General features: G+C 43.3%; 1 protein-coding gene across 4 annotated transcripts in view; it reads left to right on the forward strand.

The window, feature by feature from the left end:
• ESRP2 (epithelial splicing regulatory protein 2) overlaps positions 1-23767 on the forward strand; it is a 66837-nt gene that overhangs the window by 21722 nt on the left and 21348 nt on the right. For all 4 annotated transcript variants that reach the window (XM_030582077.1, XM_030582076.1, XM_030582079.1 and 1 more), the window contains exons 4-11: positions 12159-12272; positions 13695-13809; positions 14542-14640; positions 14770-14830; positions 16436-16546; positions 18864-18996; positions 19404-19446; positions 20306-20607. In XM_030582077.1, the coding sequence (XP_030437937.1) occupies positions 12159-12272; positions 13695-13809; positions 14542-14640; positions 14770-14830; positions 16436-16546; positions 18864-18996; positions 19404-19446; positions 20306-20607 (978 nt within the window). The remainder of the gene's footprint in view (positions 1-12158; positions 12273-13694; positions 13810-14541; positions 14641-14769; positions 14831-16435; positions 16547-18863; positions 18997-19403; positions 19447-20305; positions 20608-23767) is intronic.

A 23767-nucleotide genomic window follows, 5' to 3' on the forward strand; every position in this document is an offset into this window, starting at 1 on the left:
CCAGTCCTTGAGCTCCAGATGTTTTAATCCAGTCCTTGAGCTCCTGCCAGGGAGCGAGGTTGGGAGCTTGCCCCACAGCGTGCAGCTCCTGGAAGCAGCGGCATGGCCCCGCTCTGGCTCCTACCTGTAGGGGCAGCCAGGGGGCTCTGCACACTGCCCCCACCCCAACCAACAGGGCGGTGTGCACTGCCTGGCCACACCTCCACATAGGAGCCAGAGAGGGGACATGCTGTTGGCTCTGGGAGCTGCTTGAGGTAAGCACCACCTGGAGCCTGCTCCCATGCCCCAACCCCCCACCCCAGCCCTGATCCCCCTTTTGCCTTCCGAATCCCTCAGTCCCAGCCTGGAGCACCCTCTTGCACCCACAACCTCTCATTCCCAGTCCCACCCCAGAGCCCAGTTCCCCCTACCCCAACCCCTAATTTTGAGAGCATTCGTGGCCCACCATACAATTTCTATATCTGGATGTTGCTCTTGGGCCAAAAAGTTTGCCCATCCCTTCCCTGGCATAAGGGCTGTGATAGTTTGGCTAGCCAAGCAGAAGCTGTAGGATTGCAATGACTTTCTTATCTCAGAGTTTTTACATTAAAATGCACACACTGTGCAATTGGTTACATAATACAACATCGTACTTCATGACACTATCAAAATAGGCCTAACTTATTGCTGACATATTTTAACATTTTGATTCTGTTCTTTCACTCTTCTCATTATTGCAAAAGCAGACAATACATGAGATGCTACAAACAAAAAATGACCCACGCTGAAGTTAGACTTAAAATCAAAATTACTAACATGCACATTAAAGGATAAAGGTACATGCTTTTAAATGAACTTGAATGTAGGTGGATATAATCACATGGTTATCTTAAATATATGTGTGTGTGACATTCATCCCTGTTCAAGGTCCTATATTTTCCTGCATTAAGAGAAAAGTTGAACAGTTATTGCGTGTGTACATGTAAAACCATGGGTTCCATGTCTGCCTCCAGAGTGAATTGATTTAATTGGATTCCCCTACCCTTCAACTGCCAGCCTAGGAAACCTGTGGCATATCAGTTACTGTCAATGATATGTATGCAGTGAGGTGCAGAAGCACGTCGCTCTAGCTCCCAGAGGCAACGTGCCTGACAGCCACTCATAGAAGCAAGGTGTAGGCCAGAATAGCCCCTGCTTACGCCCTTTCGCAGGGTGCAAATGTGATCCCACTGTCCAACTGCACTGGTTGGTGCATGCAGAGCCATGTGTCCATTGTCCTATCTTTTACCCTCACCATTGTCATAGCTAGGTTCATGAGCTCAGAGTGCAGGCGAACAAAGGCTGTGCACTGCTGGGAAGGTTTGCTTATACCCTGGGTGCACTTACAGAGGGGTAGTCACGACCTAGCTGAAATTTAGAACACAACTTGAGTTTCAATAGCTTCTGCCTCTTCCTCGTGTCCCATGACGGTAAAAGGTTCTACAGCCCCATTCTACTCTGGGTTATACCAGAGCACAGAACTCGGCCTGGAACCTTGTTAGCAGTTTTGTTTGTGTGAGCTGGAATAGGACACAGCTTGCTCTGCTGTAGTTTTGTTGGCTCTGTAGGGCTAACAGGCATGAAACCAAACACTTGCTGTAGACATTCAAGCAAGTAGATCTAACTCTGAATATGTGCAGGAGCAGATCTGGTGAGTGAGAAGCTGATGTATTTCCTGCCATTCCTTAGAACAGAACAACACGTACACGATTGGGATAGTGTCTTACTGCTAGATATGGTTCGCTCTATGACTGGTCTGGATGGATTAAGCAATTGAACTATGTCTTTACAGTTAGTGTAGAAGTGCTGCAGATGCTGCATGAAACTGATGCAGATGCCTGGTGGCCTTTCAAGGAGTATTTTTTGGGGTGGGGGAGAATCTTATATTAGTTCTTTATCAATCATAAATATGGAAAGAGGCCTGTTGAAGAAATCTCACGTTTCTCTAAGATCCATAGCTTGTTTGTTCAGTTATAGGTAGGGCAACATGAAGGGGGCTATGTCATTTCAACCACTTAGGACTGGTTTGCAGAAAACATCGCAGTCTGTGCTGGCTCCCATCCAGCATGCTGCTGGCTAAACATGTCTCTCCGCTTCTCTCTCTACCCTCAGCTGATTGACCAGAATCCTGTTCAACCAGTTTTTCAATCTGGCATTCAAACACTCTCCTTCCTCCTCCCCCAAGAACAGTCTTGGCTTCAGAGAGGTTAGGTACAAAGCAGCTTGTTTGCCACAGAACTTATTTTTGTTCAACTTTGAAATAAAAGTTGAACCACTAAATGATTTCCCAATGCATGAAATGATTTAGTAAAGCACCACCGAAGCGACTGGCCCTGCACAATACACACTACAGAGATGCTCTCCATGCTCTGAGTAGCTTACAGTCTAAAAAGACAGACTGGCTGTGAAAATGGCTGTGAAAATGCACTGAGACACCCAGATGATGATGTAATCATAGTTGTTTTATAATAGTGGGGTGCTGGAACAATTTGTATAGAGGGGGTGCTGGGAGCCCTTGAACCAAACTGTAAACCCTACTTCAAGCCAGGGGGTGCTGCCACATCCCCAGCATCCCTTGTTCCAGCACCTATGGGTGTCAGCATGTTGCCAACAGACGCTAGAGTTTGTTAGACTCAAGGAAGAAGTGAGTTTCAAGGAGGGATCTTGACATGCAAGGCACATACCCTCTCCATTAAAATGAAGGCATGCCAGCTATATGAGGCATCATGAAATAAAGTGTAAAGATGAGTGAGAGGAGATAGAGGTGAGGTGGTTTTCATTACTGGAGCCAAGGACACAGGGGGAAAGTGGTAAGAGAAGCAGAATTCAGCATTATAGCTGGAAGCCTGAACTTCTTGGCCTTTATTTCAGTGTGGCTTGATAACCATTTCTACATTGATGTGCTCCAACTCCATCTGAAAAGACTTGTCCATAATTGTTTCCTTGGAGCATTGTCGTTCCCTACATGAGTCTGTGGTAACAAGAGTTGGGATTGAGCTAGGGTGACCAGATGTCCCGATTTTTATAGGGACAATCCTGATATTTGGGGCTTTTTCTTATATAGTCACCAATTACCCCCTGTCCTGATTTTTCACACTTGCTATCTGGTCACCCTAGATTGAGCTATGCAGTTCATATTCAAACTTCCCAGACCTTGGTGCCGCTTGGGATTGTTATGGGTGGAGGATAAGGCTCTGCTACCTTTTGCTATTCCTCTAACAGTTGCTTAATGTCTTCATTAAATTAGTCTTTTAATCTGATAACTATCAACTTTCCACATGAGGCAGTTTTTTAGCCAGTATATTATAAACCTCTGTTAGAGTGGCGGATTTAGAGTTAGTGGGGCCCTGTGCGCAACTTCATTTTTGGGTCCCTCCCCCACTCTGGGCTTGTCTACATCAGAAAGTTGCAGCGCTGGTGAGGGAGTTACAGCGCTGCAACTTTGAAGGTGTACACATCTGCAGGGCATCACCAGCGCTGCAACTCCCTGTTTGCAGCGCTGGCCGTACTCCCGTTTTGTCTCGGGTGTAGAGGATCCAGCGCTGGTGATCCAGCGCTGGTAATCCAATGTAGACAGTTACCAGCGCTTTTCTTGACCTCCGTGGAAGGAGGAAGCCTCTGGTAATCAAGCTGGTTTCCTTTCCCGGTTTGCTCTCTCGGTCCCGGAGCCACCCAGCAAACCGCAGGGAAGGAGACCTGCTTGCTCGGGGTTCCGGGACCGAGAGAGCAAACCGGGAAAGGAGACCAGCTTCGCCGCGGTTTGCTCTCGCGTTCCCGGAGCCACCCAGCAAACCGCAGGGAAGGAGACCTGCTTGCTCGGGGTTCCGGGACCGAGAGAGCAAACCGGGAACGCCGCGGTTTGCTCTCTCGGTCCCGGAGCCACCCAGCAAACCGCAGGGAAGGAGACCTGCTTGCTCGGGGTTCCGGGACCGAGAGAGCAAACCGCGGCGAAGCTGGTTTCCTTTCCCGGTTTGCTCTCTCGGTCCCGGAACCCCGAGCAAGCAGGTCTCCTTCCCTGCGGTTTGCTGGGTGGCTCCGGGACCGAGAGAGCAAACCGCGGCGTTCCCGGTTTGCTCTCTCGGTCCCGGAACCCCGAGCAAGCAGGTCTCCTTCCCTGCGGTTTGCTGGCTGGCTCCGGGACCGAGAGAGCAAACCGCGGCGTTCCCGGTTTGCTCTCTCGGTCCCGGAACCCCGAGCAAGCAGGTCTCCTTCCCTGCGGTTTGCTGGCTGGCTCCGGGACCGAGAGAGCAAACCGCGGGGAAGCTGGTTTCCTTTCCCGGTTTGCTCTCTCGTCCCGGAACCCCCCTTGAAGCCGCCCAACAGCGCTGCAGTGTGGCCACATCTAACACCACTTGCAGCGCTGGTTGCTGTAAGTGTGGCCACTCTGCAGCGCTGGCCCTATACAGCTGTACTAATACAGCTGTAACAACCAGCGCTGCAAAATTTTAGATGTAGACATGGCCTCTGTCAGGACCCAGCCAAGAAAAATAACATTCTTTTGTCTCCCCCCTGTTTTTCATTCATTTTATCTTCGTCCTCTTCCTATATAATAAGTAATGGAAAGTAAAATAAAGTGAGGTGCCTTGTCTGGGGCACGGGGTCGGGCTCTGGGAGGGAGTTTGGGTGCTGGCTCTGGGCTGGAGCAGGAGGCTGGAGTATGGGAGGGGGTGCAGGGGTTGGGCTCTGGGAGGAAGTTTGGGGCAGGGTGTGGGAGGGGGTGTGGGCTCTGGGCTGGGGCAGGGGGTTGGGGTGTGGGAGGGATGAGTGATGCGGGCTCTGGGAGGAAGTTTGGGTGTGGGTACAGGCTCTGGGCTGGTGGAGGGGGTTGGAGTGTGGGAGAGGGGCAGGGGCTGGTGCTTACTTCGGGTGATGCAGCTCCCAAAGCGACCGGCACACACACTACCAGCACCCCCCTGGCAGCAGTTCCTAGGCTGGAGGTACCAGGAGGTCTCCATGTGCTGCTCTTGCAGACGCTGCCCCCGCAGCTCCCATTGGCCAGGAATTGCAGTCAATGGGAGCTGCAATTCCTGGCCAATGGGAGCTGCAAAGTTGGTGTTCATGGTGGGGGCAGTGCATGGAGAGGCGACCACCGCCCCTCCCCTCTCCCCACCGGGCCACAGGGTCATGCCGACCACTTCCGGGAGCAGCGTGGCATGGAGGGACGGAGGGTGGCAGAGTGGGCAGGGAGCTGGCACGTCTTTGAGCACCTCTTGTGGCATGGGTGGCAGCGGGTCTCCGTCCGCTGCCCAGGGCGGGGGGCAGCATGTGGAGCCGCCTCCCTTTCACCGGGCTCGTGCAGAGACGTGCCAGCAACCGGTCGCTTCTGGGAGCAGCGTGGGGCCATGGCATGCAGCCAGCCTGCCTGCCTGAGCCCTGCTGTGCTGCCAGCCGGGACTCGGGGGCAGATTGTCAGATGAGATTTGTCCTGCATTTTGGTGGGCCTCCTGTCATTGGGCCTCCACACGGTTTGTTTCATGGTAAATCCGCTCCTGCTCTGTTAATCAGGGTGGGTGATTTTATCAACATATGTCTAGCAGTAGACACCGGTGCTGCTACACTAAATGTCACTGTTAATCTTTATAAAGATGCAGTGTAAACACCCTTTGATTGTTTCAGAAAGACAACTCTCCAGGGACTTGGTTCAACCCTTTTTGCAAATACTGCCCCTACTCCCTCCCTTAGGCCCAATACTAGATGAGCAGAGGGGATATCTGTCACGCTATATAACCACTCCTCATTCTTAGTTGGAGACCCTTATCCTTAAAGGCTCCTGCCACATGAAATCACTGTCCTGCATTTGTCTCCTTCACCAACTCTCCATTAAATTTAAAATATCTCCTGCTTGCACTTCTTTTGTATGGACTCTGTGCATCTTTGGAAGCATCAGGCACAAAGCTCATTGTTGGTGTCTTTTCATTGAGAATCTGTAGTTAAACCCTACAGCTATTTCTAGTACTCCCCACCCCACCTTTTTTTGTGCAAATATTTGTTTGCCCATTATTGTATCTATCACAGAAAATAGCTACACCAAAACAGTAAGGTGCTGCATCTAATGAAAAAACAGACAGCTCCCCACTTTTTCCTTTATTACAGGGAAGCTCTTTGCTTCTGGGCTGTGGATGTTGCCGTCTCCAGAGCTGCACCTCTGAGGGGCTTCCACCCCTCTGGAATTTGCTTGTCTTTCTGGTGTTTATATTGCAATTGAGGTATTTTGAGCACTCTTAGATCTTAATCTCTGGGTTTTATGCAGTGGCTGAAAGTCTTCCTTAAACAATAACCTGCTGTGTTGTTTCATGTTCCTCAGACCTTTGACTCTCATCTGCTCTGAATACGAATTCTTAAACTGCAGGCTAAATATTTTAGGAGAAGACCATCCTTCTGAGCCCGTAGTGGATTGAGCTGGTTAAATTTTTGTACGTGTATGAGGGTTGACAGAGGGACTATTGTGGAAACTTCAAAAGAAAATGTTTTTGTTTGAAATTTTACAATGAAGAAATATCACTTTTTACAATGAAAAATCTTTAATTTTGAAAATTTTGTTTTATATATATTTTTTTACTTTCTCTCACTTCTTGTGGTGATGGTGGCGGTGGTTGGTTGTTTTTGTTGTAAGAGAGTTATTTCTATATTGTTCCTATGAAGAAAAAAATAGTGATGGGTGTGTGCAGAAATGTTCTCTCCCTTTCACATTTTTTTTATAATATGAAAATTGAAAGACAGTAACATTTTCCCTTTGCTTTCCCCGCCCCCAGTGTGTGTGGAGAAAAGCAACACTTACCTTTTTTTACTCTGGAAAAAGAACTACTAAGGGCTTGTCTACATCACAAAGTTGCAGCGCTGGTGAGGGGGTTACAGCGCTGCAACTTAGGAGGTGTACACATCTGCAGGGCATCACCAGCGCTGCAACTCCCTGTTTGCAGTGCTGGCGGTACTCCCGTTTTTGTCTCAGGTGTAGAGGATCCAGCGCTGGTGATCCAGCGCTGGTAATCAAGTGTAGACACTTACCAGCGCTTTTCTTGACCTCCGTGGAATAAGCAGGTATCCCAGCATACCTGAGGATACCTCTCTGGTAATCAAGCAGGTCTCCTTCCCCGCGGTTTGCTCCGGTGTTCTCCGAATCCCCCCGCAAGTGGGTCTCCTTCCCCGCGGTTTGCAGGGGGGTTCGGGGAACGCGAGAGCAAACCGCAGGGAAGCAGGTCTCCTTCCCCGCGGTTTGCTCTTGCGTTCCCCGAACCCCCCTGCAAGCAGGTCTCCTTCCCCGCGGTTTGCTCTCGCGTTCCCCGAACCCCCCTGCAAACCGCGGGGAAGGAGACCTGCTTGCGAGGAGGGGGTTCGGGGAACGCGAGAGCAAACCGCGGGAAAGGAGACCTGCTTCGCCGCGGTTTGCTCTCGCGTTCCCCGAACCACCCTTGAAGCTGCCCAACAGCGCTGCAGTGTGGCCACATCTAACACCACTTGCAGCGCTGGTTGCTGTAAGTGTGGCCACTCTGCAGCGCTGGCCCTATACAGCTGTACTAATACAGCTGTAACAACCAGCGCTGCAAAATTGTAGATGTAGACATACCCTAATACTCTTTTCCCATGTAGGTTGGGGGCAAAGGGGAAAAAGTGAGAAATCTAATAGTATCTTTCCCAAACTTACCTTCTCATCCTTTTCCCTCTTTTTTTTTTATACTGCAAAAGCGTGGGGGTGTGTGTGTGAGTGAGATCTTTTTTCACTTTCTAATGTTAAACCGTGTACTCCACCTTTTTATTTTTATTTATTTTATTTATCTATCTATTTTCCTTCCTTGGAGGGGAAGAGAGAGTAATTTGAGAGATGGGAGAACGGTCTTACTGTTTTAAAAAAAATATTTTTTTCTCAAAAGAAATTGGAAATTGTTTGTTTTTCAAAATAATTTTTTCCCTTCTATCAAATGAAATGTTTTTTGGTGGAAGTTTCATTTGAAAAAAAATAATAAACCTGCTTTTGTAACATAACCTTTTAACTGGTTAACCTTTTGTTGATTTGATTGCTTTAGTGGATAGTGAGACTGTGCTATTCGTGCAAAATGTGACAGAACCATTTTAAGATTTTGGTTAATTTCTTTCCTGGCATAAATTTCATTCAGCCCTACCTGAATGTGGAATTCAACTGAACACAGTGAATATTGGGGAGGAGGAGGGCAGGGCAGAGTTTTTTGAAGCTTCAGGCATGCAATTCCTTGTTCAAAATGTGTGCAAATATTGCACACAATTTGCTTGTGCAGTTACCATTGTGGCAAGCAAAATTAGCTCAGTACATGTATTTTCACAGGACTGTCTCTTTGTGTGTGTGTTTGTGCGTGCACGCAACACCTAACAAAATGGAACTCTGATCTTTACTTGGGCCTTTGGGCATTGCAATTCAAAAACCAAATAACTTGGTTTGTGTGTAAAATTGTGGTATTAAGAGATGTACTTGCACATGTAAAATGTCTGAAATGCTGGCCCTAAAACCTTTAAACTGCAGTTTCCAGTGGTTGCCATGGATTAGTAAATGCTTAAGATAGATATGTGCTGGGTGGGAATGAAAATCTGGATATTGACGCTGAATAGCCTTTGTATACCGTGGCACAAAGATACATGCCTCAAAACAGTAGTGACAGTTCATGAAACAATTGTTTGTTGTATAGATTTTGCAGACTGAGAGATTCTGTGCAGTTTGCTAAACAGAATCTCAGTTCATATTTTGGGAGGGGATTCATATTAGTCTTGAAGCACAGAGTTTGTCTTCTCGAGACTATATGTTGTGTGTTCTGTGCCACTCTAGCTCTGCAGTAGCTTTTGCCCCAATGAACTCTTACCCCTGGATCTCTTTCTGTGGTCACAGAATGAATCAAATGTTCGCTGTGCCATGCTACACACCTATAAAACAAACTGTAGAAGAGTACAGCATCTCCAGTCATATTTGTTTGTTAAAGGGGAGGAAGTTTATCATTTTGCTCGTTTCAGTAGTATGCGTGCATGAAAGGTAGGTAATTTGAGGCTACTACTGTGGCAGCTATCTTGCTGAAGTAGCAATTTTAGGTCAAAGTAGCATGTCAAAGATGGAAACTTGAACTTTTTTGGCAAGAGAACCAAATCCCCATCAGACTCAAACCCCCAGTTGGATTGGTGTGATTTTTATTTTTTGTTTTGTTTTCATGAAAGGGATTAAAGAGTCAATTTTGAGTTCCCAGATGCCATCTCCACGTGGTGCCTAGATACTATAATAATGATCACAAATGCATCCTGGGATGAGAGAAGTGCTAGCAGGGAGAAAAGCATCATTAGTGACCTGGCTGCTTTGCTAGGAACCTACCATTGTACAGTTTGAGCATGTGGAAGTACTTAATCTTCTTCCTTTGCCTCTAATGATCTATCTGTGCAAGAGAGACTTGGATAGGGCAGAATACTGGAATCTTGAGTCTGCTGGAGAGTAGAGGGAATTTAGAGGAGACTGGGGCCACGTCCAGACTACCCACCATATCGGCGGGTTAAAATCAATTGCTCAGGGATAGATATATCGCGTCTAATCTAGACGCGATATATTAATCCCCGAGCGCACTTATATCGATTCCGGAACTCCACCAACCCCAACGGAGTTCCGGAATCGACAGGGGGAGCCGCGAACATCGATCCCGCACGGTGTGGACGGATGAGTAATCCGATCTTAGATATTCGACTTCAGCTATGTTATTCACGTAGCTGAAGTTGCGTATCTAAGATCGATTTCCCCCCCATAGTGTGGACCAGCCCTGGGAAGGGTGCAGTCCTGCCTACCTGTAGCGCCTGCAGGGGGAAGGAAATAAGGGAAAGGAATGTTTGCAGACTTGTCTCCTTCCTTCCTCTCAGGATGCAGCACACTTTCGTTATTACTAGAGGCTTCCACAAACTCCTCTTCCTGTGTCCCTCCTATTCCTTCCGCAGAGGAGATGTGTGGATTAGGAGAGGTGCTCTGCATCAGCAGCCTCTGGAAAAAAGCCAGTGAGACCTGTTAGTGAAGTGCACAGCTCTGAGAGAGAGGAAGTCTATGAAAGCCAGCATGGGGGATGAAAAGCTTTTCCTGTGGCTGACTCATACCAGTTAGGGTTACCATTCATCTCGGTTTTCCAGGCTATTGCCTCTCTCTCGAGCCACCATCCTCTCTCTGGGTGGATTTTTCAAATAACGGGAAATGTCCAGGGTTTTTGCAGAGCAAAGGGCAGCTCCAGAAATAGCCCCAATTGGCTGGCTTCCTGATCATTCCCTCCCCTGCATCGGCAGCTGAATTGGTCCATTCACCTGCAGCTACAGCTGCAGGCTCCTAGCTTTGGGGAGGGTGTCCCGCAGGGAAGCACTGATTGACAGCTGTCTCTGTGTCCTGGGCTTGTGCCAGCCCCCCTTTCACTGTGACAGTGAGTGACACCCTCCCCCACCTCCAGTGAATAATCCCATTTCAGGTACCCCCTTTATCTCCCCCAACTTTACCTCCCCTTCAGCTCCCCATTCCCCACAGTGTCCTCTTTTTGGAAATCTGAAATATGGTAACCCTATTACCCCTTTCTTCAATAAGGCTCAGTGACTCTGACTTTGCCCTCTGCTGGGCACTCAGAGGAGAAGTGCCTGTCTCTCTCTTTTCAGACAGAGTCTCTTGGCAGAGCACGTCCCAACATATAGAGCAAAATTCAGCCCTGACATAAACTGGTGAAACTCTCATAGAAATTGATGGAAGTTGCACCCAAACCTGAACCTCTAATCTGTGCACAGAAGTAGCCCTCATGTTAATCCATAACACCTCTATATTAACAACCTGCCTCCTCCTTCCAGTTCACTTTCGACGTTGTCTGCAAAGCACACCTGACTCAAATTAATTAAAACATTAAAAAAAAAAGTTTATTACCAAAAATTGGACCTAATGAGGGTGCTACAAAAAGTACTCTGCCTTAATCACTGATATCCTCTGGCCTTGTCTCTCCTTGTTGCGTCTTACAGCCTGATACTGCAACACTTGGTCACCATGTTGATCTCATGTGACTAATTGCTTGTGTGATAGTTGCAGAATCAAGCCTTTAAGCTGTAACATCTGAAGAGCAGAAACGGATTGTGGATCTGTATAGTGCCATGTATGCTTGTCTAAATTAATAGGTGCAGCCATAGCACACAGATCACCACTATTTTACAAAGCAAACTGCAAGGAAAAGCCATTACTGAAAGAAACGTGTGGATGCTGAATCATGCTATTAATTATTGCTTTGTTTGTGATACGATGCAACCCCCTCCCTGCAAGAATGTATGCATTGGGGGAAATTTAAACTAATTATGTTTGTCCCCTTGAAAACTATCTCCTGCTTATCAAATCAGTAAATAGCTTTTTAGTTATGGTAATCTCTATATCAGGGCCTCCAGCACTGATATAGATTGATCAAAAGGATAGAAATTTATGTACAAGGATGGAAAATAACATTTAACAATCCAGAAATTAGGGGCAAACAATCCTTTTCCTAGTGAGGCTCAACACTGTTAGAAGCCTGAAAAGATGGGATAGCTTTGTGTTAATGTTCACTGTACCATATCTCTAACTAACATTCTCTTGCCTTTGCATAGATTCTTACAAATTCATTACTCAAGACATCAGACCTCAATTTGTTTGGTTTTGATTAGTATGCGGTTGTTAAAATACCAATAAACCCTAAAGAGTAGTGTCCTAGCTCTTCATGTTTTTTTCAAAACAAAATAAAACTTGGGTCCAGTTTATTTCTAGAAGTGGTATTGCAAAATCAGTGTTATGCTTGGTCTAATATTCTCTTGCTTTCAACAGAAAACTGATAGTAAGGAGTCCAAATGTTTGAACCTTACCATTACCATGACAGCTTCCAACAATTTTAACTCTGCTGAAATGCCCGCTTTCTGGTTTTAGGGGAGGATTTGTCCTTGTGGTATAAATCTCTGTCCTGTAATTGCCTAATAGCTGTCTGTCTGCCCTTCAGATAACGGGAGCCCCATTCTCTTCTATCTGTTGTGATCTTTCAAAGATTATCATTGTGTTTAATTTCTTTTTTATCTTTGAAAATACATTTGGTAAATAAAATTTATAAAGCAGCAAGATGGACTGACAAGCTGAACCATCAATAAAAATAATCTTTACCACTTAATTTTAGTTTAGCCAGCTGGTCTCCAGTGATTTGAAGTTATTGGGAAGAAGCTCTTACACACTCTGCACAGATGGCCAGTTGCTCATTCGGCAGGCCCTCCACCCAGAAGCATCCAAAAAGGTATGAGAGCAGAGTTTGGTGTGGAAGAAAGGCAGTCCTCTATTTCAAATCAACCAAGAAAATATCCTGCATGGTACTCGTACACCAGAGACATGTAATCCTGCTCTGGGAAGTGAGATGTTTCAGTAATATTAATTGGTGGTCCCTGTAGCTAATAAAATAGTGGCGTTGACTGACTCCAGGAAGTCTGCTTCTTGACTGGGAGGATGGTGGCTATAATAATGGGGCGCCAAAGGTGCGGAGTGTAAAGCAGAAAAAATATGAAAAGGCAGTAGATTAAAAGGACTCTTCACCTCTTCTATCTATTTCTGTCTCCCTCCCCGCAAAAAAATACTGGAGACAGAACAACTGTTTCTACCAGATTGAGGGATGGGCCTCACTCAGTTGTGAGGTTTCTTCCCTCCCCGCTCCCCAACATATTTTTTCATTCTCTTCAAACATTATTAAAACCTCTTTACCACCCTCAGACCCTTGCTTTTGTAACTTATCAATAGGGTAGTGGTCTCCAAAGTGGGGTGCACAAGAGGATCCTTTGGGGTGCGCAGCAGGAGGAACACTGCCAGAGCAGCGCCACTCCCCCCACCCTGGCAGTTCAGCCGGGCGTCCGAGTGGTTTTTTTTTTTTGCTTTGACAGTTCGGCCGGGAGCAGGGGTTGTGTGCTCAAAAATGTTTTACTGATGGGGTGCGCAATCAAAAAAGTTTGGAGACTACTGCAATAGGGTTCTCATGACTTTCCTTAATGATTCAATCCTAACAAAGGTGAGTGCTATTTTGCTTGAATTAAAATCAAACTTCACAAAGCACTAGCAGAGAAAGAGACTGCTGAAATAGACCTGGATTACCATCTGTCCACTTAGCTTGTTTATTTGAAGGAAGGGAGGAACAATGGTTAATGCAGCACTTATTTCCAGAAATCTGTTTTGTCCTATATTGGACAAAGTGATTGCAAAGTATTTTCTATACTATTACAATTTTCCTTTTTTCTTTTCTTAAATTTTTGTAAACATTTTAACCTGTGGTGCTTACATTTTGGAGTCCTCTTGCTTTTGGCAAGAGCACAGAAGAAAAAGATACAATACCCTAAATGGGAACCTTAATATAACAGCACCACTTGGTTTTTAAAATAGTAACTGTTTTGCATGGACTTACATCTGGGAAGCTATCCTGATTTGCTACTCCAGGAGCGTATATCCTTGCAGTCAGTGACACCAACTATTAGAAGTTGGTGATAAGAGAATTAAATTGCAGGGCTGTAATCAGAGAGGGAAAGAGTAGATCTGGTATAAAATAAAAATTTATGATATATATAAAATAAACTGTGGCCAGGTAAGGTCCTTGTTCAACCCCAAAAAACCCTAATTGTCCTTTGCTGGGATGTAACATTCATAATGTTAATTTATTTTCTCCCTTCCTTCCTTATAGAACTTCCTACTGTCAGACTGCTTTTATTCATTTTATGATCTACGCAAGGAGTTTCACGCGTGCTACCCCAATTCAGCCCCCGTGAAGGATCAAACTATCAAATCCATGGCAGAGTGTATCCTTTTGATGTCACTTCTAAACTGTAATTCTCCGTGCAATTGTTTATAGTTTTCATCCCACTGAATTAATTGGAAGCTGGTTTTAAAAATTCATCTCTATATAGAGCTGAAAGAGTTTTTAACGTAACTCTGAAGATAGTGTTGCAATCTTCAGCTGTTAACATATTTTTTCACATTTAGTCTTCTGTCTAGTAATGAGATTTAGAATGAGTTCGGTACACTTACAAGGTTTTTTAATCCTTTGAGATATTGACACAAACTTCGCATTATAAGAAAATGCTTCTCTAGCACTTGAGTAAAATGATCTTCTCTAGAACTGAGCACCTGAAGATACACATCCAAGTACATTAGTACTTGCAGTTGGTAATAGTTCTGAGTGTCTGAGGGAGGCTAATGTAAAAAAAAAAACAACTAATCTTACTCCGAGGGAGGAATTTTGTGGACCAGATGAATACAGCAAAAGATCAGGTGTATTTATAGTAGGAACGACTCCCAGTTTTGTAAACTTAGGCTGAGATGATGTCAGCTATCAGTAGTTTTCAGAATGTTGACCAGTAAAGTGAATATTAACCAATTTAAGAGCAGAGTGACACACATGCAGTGGTCACATGTCTCTGTTAAAGTTGATCTAATTGGATTGTCAGTTTTGTGTTGACAATAGCAAAGCCTTATAACTTGTTGACAAATGATTGTGAAATCCTTTTTATTTTCTTTGACTCGCTGTATAGATATAGGCTTAGAGACAGATGAATCAGAGGAGGACTTTGGTGTATGGCAAGTGAAAACCATGGTGGCTATTATTTTCAGCATGCTTTCTGAAACCTGCAGTAAGTGGGATATTTGTATGGGATTCTCTTTGGAAGAGGCAAAATATCTTATTAAATTGTCAAGGGCATTTTCACTGCTGTTGAAATAGCTGTTGTTCAGGACTATATTTAAACTTAATCTCTTATTAGTTACAGATTGCAGATTTACTGACCCTGAAACTGTGAAATACAAGTATGAAACAGGTCCCTGGTAAGTGCCTTTGTTGCGGCAGTTTTTAGCTGATGTGGGTTTTAGCTACACTAGGAACATTTTACAAACATTTTCGATCATTGCTAACCAGTTCAGCCCCACTGGAGGTAGTAATGTTGGGAAGCCCCAGTGTAGACAGGTTGCCACTGATATCTTAATCACTGTCAACTAGGCCTGCTCTGAGTATGTGCAATTGTTATAGTGCATAAAATGCTGGTGGTCCATATACACTAGTGATGGACAAGACTAACATCAGTGGAGCTGAAACCGTTTAGTCAGTAGAAGATAAATATTTAGAAACTGTCTGTAGCATGGACAGGGATAGTATCTTGTACACACTAAACCAGTATAATCTGTCATGCAGTATACCATTTTCTTTCTTTCAGTACAGAGGGATGGTAAAAAGGAGCAATTGTACTGTACACTGTATTGCAAACTGTCTTACAAACTGCAATTGAAGCTAATGTAAGAAACAGAAGATAACTTGAGGGATTCTGGGACCTTAGTAGAAGGGAGCCTTTGCACTCTTATGGCAAAAAGAGTGAGAGAGCTGTGTGATATGTAAATACTGATTACTTGCTGTCCAGTCAGAGACTGTTTAGAAATCTTTTACAGATTCTCTGACCTCTGTGGATTGCTGCTTTCACTCAAACTTTTAAACAAAAGTTATTGATTAGTGCCGATATAAAATGCACCTTGGCTCTTTCTCACTTTAGTTGCTGGAATTGCTAGCAATGTGCATTTAGGTTCATATAATGCCCTATTGTGTGGTGTATTGTGTTTATTAATGAGTGGGTATTCAGCATCTGGTGTGGATAATTCACAGGTGACCAGGGAATTATTTTTCTCTTTCTCTCTGCTGGAATTTTCCAATCAAGTTATAGAAAGGAAGAGACTGGAGGGATGGGGTAAGGAAAACCTACCTCCTTCCAATCAAAAGGGGCAATTAAGATGAGCTTGCCCTTTGTAACTGTACCATGAAATGTCTCAAGTTATGCTGGATACCATTCTCTTTACCCAGAGATTCTCACTCTGTATCTCGACAAACAGTTCCTAAATTAATGCAATTCCTTCATTTTCCTCTGAGGAGTTAAGCTTTGTCTCTTTGTGCTATTCTAAATTGTGGCTTGAAGGGAGAAAAGATGGAGATCTTAAATTTGTTTTGTTTTTGAAAGAGATTGCAGTAACCAGGAGTTCTGCTATCTAAAACCTGTTTGATCAAACTTATCATTAGTGATGGTGTGCAAACCATCTTCCAAAGGATTGTTGACCCTAAATCATCTCTAATAATCCCATGAATCTAATTCAATTCCCTGCAGACTTGTTACTGTACGTTCTGGCTATTGAAAACAAAACCTTTTTTGAGTGATGGGATGGCCTCACAGCATATTTCAGGGTAGTATATAGGTGGTATTCATAGTAGCTTGCATCTCATTTCAGTCAAGAAAGGGAATGATTAGAAAAATCCCAACAGCAAATATCCCAGTGGTTTTAAGACATTCTTTGTGATCCATATGCTGAATTAATACTTACAATGAAATTTGGTAGTAATAAAAGAGAGCTTGGATTAATTACCTTGAATTTTACTATTCTCTTTTTCTGCAGTAGTAAATCTGAAGCAGTAGACAGCGAAACGGTAATACGTGCTAGAGGTTTGCCTTGGCAGTCTTCAGATCAAGATATTGCCCGTTTTTTCAAAGGACTCAATATTGCCAAGTAAGTGCTACATCCGGTCTAATGCTGTTGCTTTGTTTTTATCATCCGCCTTTATTTTGTAAAGGAAGTGCTAACCTTGTGTGGTCTTCCTCATCCGTGCAGTTCACAAAATTCAGGAAAGGTTCCAATAAAAGATTTTTGCCCCACCTTTACTAATTTGTTCTTTCTAGTGTGCACTAATTAGTACAAACTTGGAGCTATTACCAGCCATCATGTTCGGCAAGACACAATCCCTCTGTGTCCGGTTTTGTCATTGATGAAATAGATATGAGGTAGGCAACCTATGGCACTTATGCTGAAGGCGGCACGCGAGCTGATTTTCAATGGCACTCTCACTGCCCAGGTCTGGCCACTGGTCCAGGGGGCTCTGCATTTTAATTTAATTTTAAATGAAGCTTCTTAAACATTTTAAAAACCTTATTTACTTTACATACAACAATAGTTTAGTTATATATTAGACTTATAGAAACAGACCTTCTAAAAACATTAAAATGTATTACTGGCACGTGAAATCTTAAATTAGAGTGAATAAATGAAGACTCAGCATACCACTTCTGAAAGGTTGCCGACCCCTGAAATAGATTATTCCTCACACAGGACTTGTGGTAGAGTGAGGAACTAATCTAGGTTTTCTGACTCCTATTCTTAAGGTTTTAGCCTTTAACCAAAATACCCATCTTCACCCTCCTCACAAGACTATGAAGCAAACGAAACATTTCTTGAACAAGTAAATGAAGAGGAGAGATTTCTTTTATTAAAACACGCACCACAAATTCACTTGTTGCTATCACTATGGGTACAAGCTCTGAGTGCAGTAGTCAGGGTTCGGTCAAATATTAATATGAGCTAACTGAGGAAGAATTAATTTAGGGTTAATGTTGCAGGATCCTAGTCTAGCTCTGAAGAAGAATGGACTTGGAAGCCCATAAGTATTATTTGGAAGAAATGTTTGTATAATTCTAACTCACTGATATGCTAATTTAGCATAGCTTCCAACTGTTATCTAATTTACATATTTAGAGATGACTATATATACTTAATTATGCTAGGGTACCAGCATATTTCCATTTGAAAAAGTGAGGGAAATTCCCAGACACAACACTGTAAGCTGGAGGAGGGAGTTAGTTGTAAATATATATCAGTTAGAAGGCAGAAAAATTTTGAACCTTTTTATTAATGATGATACAGACTAGAACGCCAGGAAGTGATACATTAAAACAAAATTTAAGAAAGGGAAAAATTGGAAAGGTCTAGAAATGCAGAGCCAAGGTACCCAGAACAACCTTTTCTTTGGTTCTGCAGCACCTCCTTACTTTCATCTTCCAGTTGGTATGCTCTTACCTAGTTTGTAAGATGTGATTTTTCCATTAATAAGTTAACAAAGCTCTGAATAAGTTTTCCTAAAGATTTTGAAATCTTATTTACATTTGGGAAACCTATTCTGTTTCTACAGTTTGAATATGAAAGGTAGTAAATCTACAGTATTAGTTTGGTACAGAGGTTTTATAGAGATTGAATGTATGATTTAATGCACTGTGGCAGTCATTAGAATGCCCTACAGTACTGTACATGAGATTTCTGTTCGGAGGCTTATACATAGATAACACAGCTGTGTGTTTAACAATATTTCTCTATTGAGAAGTATATGGCTTTGGGGAACAGTATAGAGTAATTGCCCCAATATGTTGTGTGTGGTTTTTTTTTATTTATTTATTTTATTTTTTAAATAGATGAAGGGGGCCAAGTCAGTTGATTTTATAATGTTCTGGTTGGTTGTTCCTGGGCTATAGCTACCGGGATCCAAATTGAAGTTGTTTGGGTGTACTGTAACTCTATATTTATACATTATTCTCTAAAGTTTGCAAGTTTATTTGTTTAACTTGAATTTTTTTGGCTTTTTAACTTCCATATTCTTTCAAAGATTTTTCCTAAGTTATCAATATGAATTTACAATTCTAAATCCACCTTTTCAATTCTTTGTGAATTTACTTTACTTTTTAACGGTACATCAAGCATTTCTGCCTGTGGGAAGCACTGTAAAGCATTAATGGTATGGTGTGGTAAGACACTTGCCTCACTAGTCTACCAAAGAAGTGGATTATATAGCAGAGCCATTTTTTTGTTTTGTTTTTTGTTTAAATGATTTTTGGGTCAATAAATGTTGTTAGTGGAAAAACTTTGAAAGTACAGGCTCTTTCTTAAAGCCTGGCCTCTGTATTTTCCTGCTGAATAAAAGAGTGGGGAATTATGTCAATGATATATTATAAGGCATTGATGATTCAAGCTTAGCTTTTACTTTGGGTTCTTGCTTTTTCAGAGGCGGTGTTGCCCTTTGCCTGAATGCCCAAGGAAGGCGAAACGGGGAAGCCCTAGTGCGATTTGTCAACCCTGAACAGAGAGATTTGGCATTGGAAAGACATAAGCATCACATGGGTAGCAGATACATTGAGGTAAAGAACTACAGCATGACAACATATCAGCCCCACTATGCTGGGAATGCAGCCAGTTTTAAACTAGTGCAGAAGGTTATCCCCCAGTGCAATACTGTGCTCTACAGACTTATATAACTAGAGGGGAATTGTCTTTCACTAACTTTGGGTTGGATATTCAAAGGAGACTAAGGGAATTAGGCACCCAGCTCCTATTGATGGTCACTGGGAATTGAACCTCTGCCCTCACTAGCTGTTTCTGGAAATCCTATCCTTCATTTGAGTTTTAAAAGTTACTTTTGTTGGTTGTTTAAAAAATAAGACATTCTGAAGTTTTACAGGGCTCTGGAAAATGTTACTTTTTAATTTAGTAGTGACCATTGAATGTTTTTCTGTTTATTTAAATATAACCATTTTCTTGGTTTTAGGTTTACAAAGCAACTGGAGAAGAATTTTTAAAGATTGCTGGAGGTGAGTAATTTTAAGATAAACCTATTTACTAAAGTGTAATGTTTACTTCTACTCTTCAGGTGGGTGAGAACATAAAGGACTAATAAGCGACTTTTTCTCTTTGCACTTCAGAAGTTCATAGGGTCAAATATCGGGAGCTTCCCAGCACAAGTAGACAGACGCGCGCTAGCTCTGCTTGAGCTGGTGCACTAAACTTAGCAGTGTGGCCATAGATGCTCAGGTGGCAGCTTAGGCTAGTCACACAAGTACAAACCCACCCAGCCTCCGGGGTTTGTAATTGGGCGGCTAGCCTGAGCCATCACCTGTGCTGCCGCATTTACACTGCTATTTTTAATACTCTAGCTTTAGCAGAGCTAGTGTCTCTCTCTCTCTCTCTCTCCCCCAGTGCTATATACACACCCTTAGAGGGAGAAGAGAAACCTCAGTTGTTTCTGCTGTGGGAGATTCCTTGTATCTTTTATAAGCCCTTGGTTCTCGCTAATGCCAACAGATTTATGTGAAGTACTCATGCACCTTTTGTTTAAAAATGTGGCACTTTTAAAGTAGTATACCCAGGAGCACGAAGGGGGGAGGGGAAAGAAGTATCCATGCTTGTCAGTTGTTTTGTTGCTTGGTACAACAAATCCTCTTGTCTCGTTCTTGAATGGTTTCATGTTGCTCTAAGCAACCAGTCAATGTACTTAGGGATAGCTTCACATCAAGATGTTACTGAGCAAGTCTCCAGTACCACGGGCTGTACCGAACTGGTAGTTTATCAGGAGATGTCCCTGCACCTTGTGTTGCTAGGTGTATTTGTGCTGGTTCCTCACTGTTTCCAAACTAAATGGACACACTTTTTTTTTATTTCCTGTCCTGCCAGGCACCTCCAATGAAGTAGCTCAGTTCTTGTCCAAGGAGAATCAAGTCATCATCCGGATGAGGGGTCTTCCTTTCACAGCCACTCTGGAGGATGTCTTAGGGTTCTTGGGGCCTGAGTGTCCAGTCACAGGAGGGAAAGAGGGACTTCTTTTTGTCAAGTACCCAGATGGAAGACCCACGGGAGATGCATTTGTGTTGTTTTCCTGTGAAGAATATGCACAGAATGCACTTAGAAAGCACAAGGAGATCCTTGGAAAACGTTACATTGAACTGTTCAGGAGCACAGCAGCAGAAGTCCAACAGGTTGTAACTACTGGCTATAAAATCCAGAAAACTTATCTTTTCCAGTCATCTTCTAATGTTGCCCTGTACTTGTAAATGCTGATCTTCACTTTAGGTCTTGCAAAAACAGTATAGTGGGAGCAGCTTTTCTATTACATAAATCAAGTATCAAGGAAGACATTTTGATTATTGATTGCATAGTTTTTACACTTTTATTGCATTGATTTTTTTTCTTCCCTCTCTTTAACACTGCCCATATCATTAGATAGAGATCATCAGATATGTCTTTTCCTCCACTTGCCTGACAAGTTTGAGACTGACTTAATTTTTTAACTTGTATTTTTATATTCAACAGCTAAGGGGTTGGGCTGCTTGAAAATCTGCAGCGTTTTTCAAAAATTTGGGTGCCTAACCACAGAATTATTCCAAACACTTTATATTCTGTTTACTTTTATAAATAGATTATAAGAGTTGATAAATTTATTGATGTTTTACTACATGGTTAATCAATCATTAGAATCCAACAAGTTGTTTATAACCATTTATTACTCCCTCTACTTATAACTCATCTTTAATACATACTGCTCATATCTGTAACATGTTTGCCCACCCCTGTTATAAACCATTTACAAATTAATGTTACAAACTATGGCCCAGGGACTGCATCCAGCCCTTCAAATGTTTTAATCCAGCCCTTGAGATCCTACTGGGGAGTGGGTCCAGGACTTTCCCCGTTCCACATGGCTCCTGGAAGCAGCAGCATGTCCCCCCAGCTCCGGTTCCTATGCATAGCGGCAGCCAAGGTGCTCTGTCCACTTCCACCGCACCAAGTGCCACCCCCGCAGCTCCCCTTGGCTGGGAACTGTGGCTGATGAGAGCTGCAGAGGCGGTGCCTCTGGACGGGGCAGGGTACAGAGTCGCTTGGCTACGCCACCGTGTAGGAGCTGGCGAGGGGACATGCTGTTGGTTCTGGGAGCTGTTTGAGGTAAGCGCCACCCAGAGCCTGCGCCCCAGCCCTCTCCAGCACCCCACTCCCCTGCCACATCCCTGATCCCCCTCCCACCCGCCAAACCCCTTGGTCCCACCATCCTACTGGGCCCCAGAGCCTGCATTGCCAGCTGGAGCCTTCACCTCCCCCACATGCACCCCAACCCTCTGCCCCAGCCTGGAGCCCACTCCTGCAGCCTGAATCCTCATTTCTGACCTCACCCCAGAGTCCGCACCCTCAGACAGAGCCTTCACTCCCTCCCACACCCCAACCCCCAATTTTGTGAGCATGTACAGCCCACCGTACAATTTCCATATCCTCGGGCCAAAAAGTTTGCCCACCTCTGGTTTATAAAGAACTATAATATGGTGTGTGATTAAAACTCGAGTACAGTCAAGGATCTTGTTAAAATTTGGTCATTTTAGGGACATCTGGAGTTTTTGAGAAGTGCCTAATAGATTTTTGAAGAATAGGAATGAAATTCTCAATTTCCCCCACAACAACCTGACTTTCCTTCCCTCCCCTACTTCACTTCCTTTCTCTCTCTGAATGTACTCATAGATATCTAGTAATATTTGTAACAAAAATTAACCCTGGCCCATTTCAATTAAACATCACTTCAGAAAGTAACATTTCTTGTCACCAGCAAGCTGAGCCTTTGAAATTACCATATTTAAGGAGATATGGCAGAGTACCTGTTTTGGGATACTGTATTCATAGACTTTAAGGCCAAAAGAGACCATTATGATAGTCTAGTCTAGCCTCCCGCATAACACAGGGCATAGAATTTCATCTAGTAATTTCTGCATTTTTTTTTTCATGTTTGCACTATATCATATGGTATACTCTTGTCCAAGTAAGCAGTGAGGCAAGTGGAAGAATATCTATGCTACATTTTAGTTGCTGGTGTTTATCAACACCACTGTGCCCATAGACATAGCAGTGTCTGTTAAACCTGACACAGCTATAGTAAAACCCATTTTGTAAATGAAATGACATCGGCTTGTGGTGTTGCTTATTATTGTTGTCCTTGAGGGAGGATAATTCCATTGAATGCCTAAAAATTCATGTCCTACTACTCCAGTCTCCTTGACTAAGGAGAACTTCATAGGGTTGCATTCAAACTAGATGAATACGCTGCTGCTTGCTTTACCAGAGGGTGTCTCTGAAGTGAGGCACTCACACATCATGCTGATCCAAGGAGCAATAGTCCAGTTCTGGGAATTGGAGCCCAGTTGTTCACTCTAACTATAGAGCCAGCTCATTGGCTAGTGTTAAAATAGACAAAACTGCAGTAGTCAAAAACAATAACCATCTGATAGTTGAGAAATCTTCCCTTTAGTAATGTGTATATTTAGAGCATTAGATTGCTCCTACTGTTTCTAATGAAGCACAACAGTCTTGGTTGAATCACTGCTGACAAAATTAAAGCCTACTACTGAAGTCTGCCTCTTATTTGCTGCACCTACCAGTGTAACTTGTTTGTCCATCCTAACTTATTTTATTACTCATACTCTGTAATTAGCTTTTGAACAATAAGTCCCAACAGCATCTTCTGGCAGCGCAACATGTTTCCAATTATCTCTTTCTCTCCCTCTCTATATTTGTCCTTTGGGAGAGATCAGAGAGCAAATAAAATGTTAACAATGGGGGACTGAGAGAGAGGGGCGTCCACCGCTTTTACTGTTTTTGTTATTCAAGAACTCTACATGGGAGCATTGACCAAGTAGTAGTAATATTTAGCTCTTGCAAAGTGCTTTACTATGGAAAGCAGGAGAGTAGAACTTTTTTTTTTAAGTCTTTTTTAAAGATACATAGCTGTATGTGAAGTACCTTCATTAAATTAAGTATCTGTAACTGGTAATTGTACCAATTTGGGTTTATCAGCGAGCCTGATGTTTTCAAATGCTGCATTTGGGGATCCTGTAAAATAAATATCTATAATCTACTTTTTGTCTTTTATTTAATGAGGTTGGTAGAAACCTAAATGGACCCTTCTAAATTCAGTTTGTCAATGGCTCTATTTAGATCTTCCCCCTATTTGAAACTGAAAAGTGCCAAAACAGCACTGCTACTCTCCCCAGCCTCCCGCCAAAAAAAAAAAGAAAAAGAAAAGCTGTGACTATTTTATATATAGAACATTTTTTGCCTGTTCTAAAACAGTTGGTTATGTTTCAATGAATGCTGAAGACC

The sequence above is a fragment of the Gopherus evgoodei genome, chromosome 12 (assembly GCF_007399415.2).
Source record: "Gopherus evgoodei ecotype Sinaloan lineage chromosome 12, rGopEvg1_v1.p, whole genome shotgun sequence".
NCBI lineage: Eukaryota > Metazoa > Chordata > Testudines > Testudinidae > Gopherus > Gopherus evgoodei.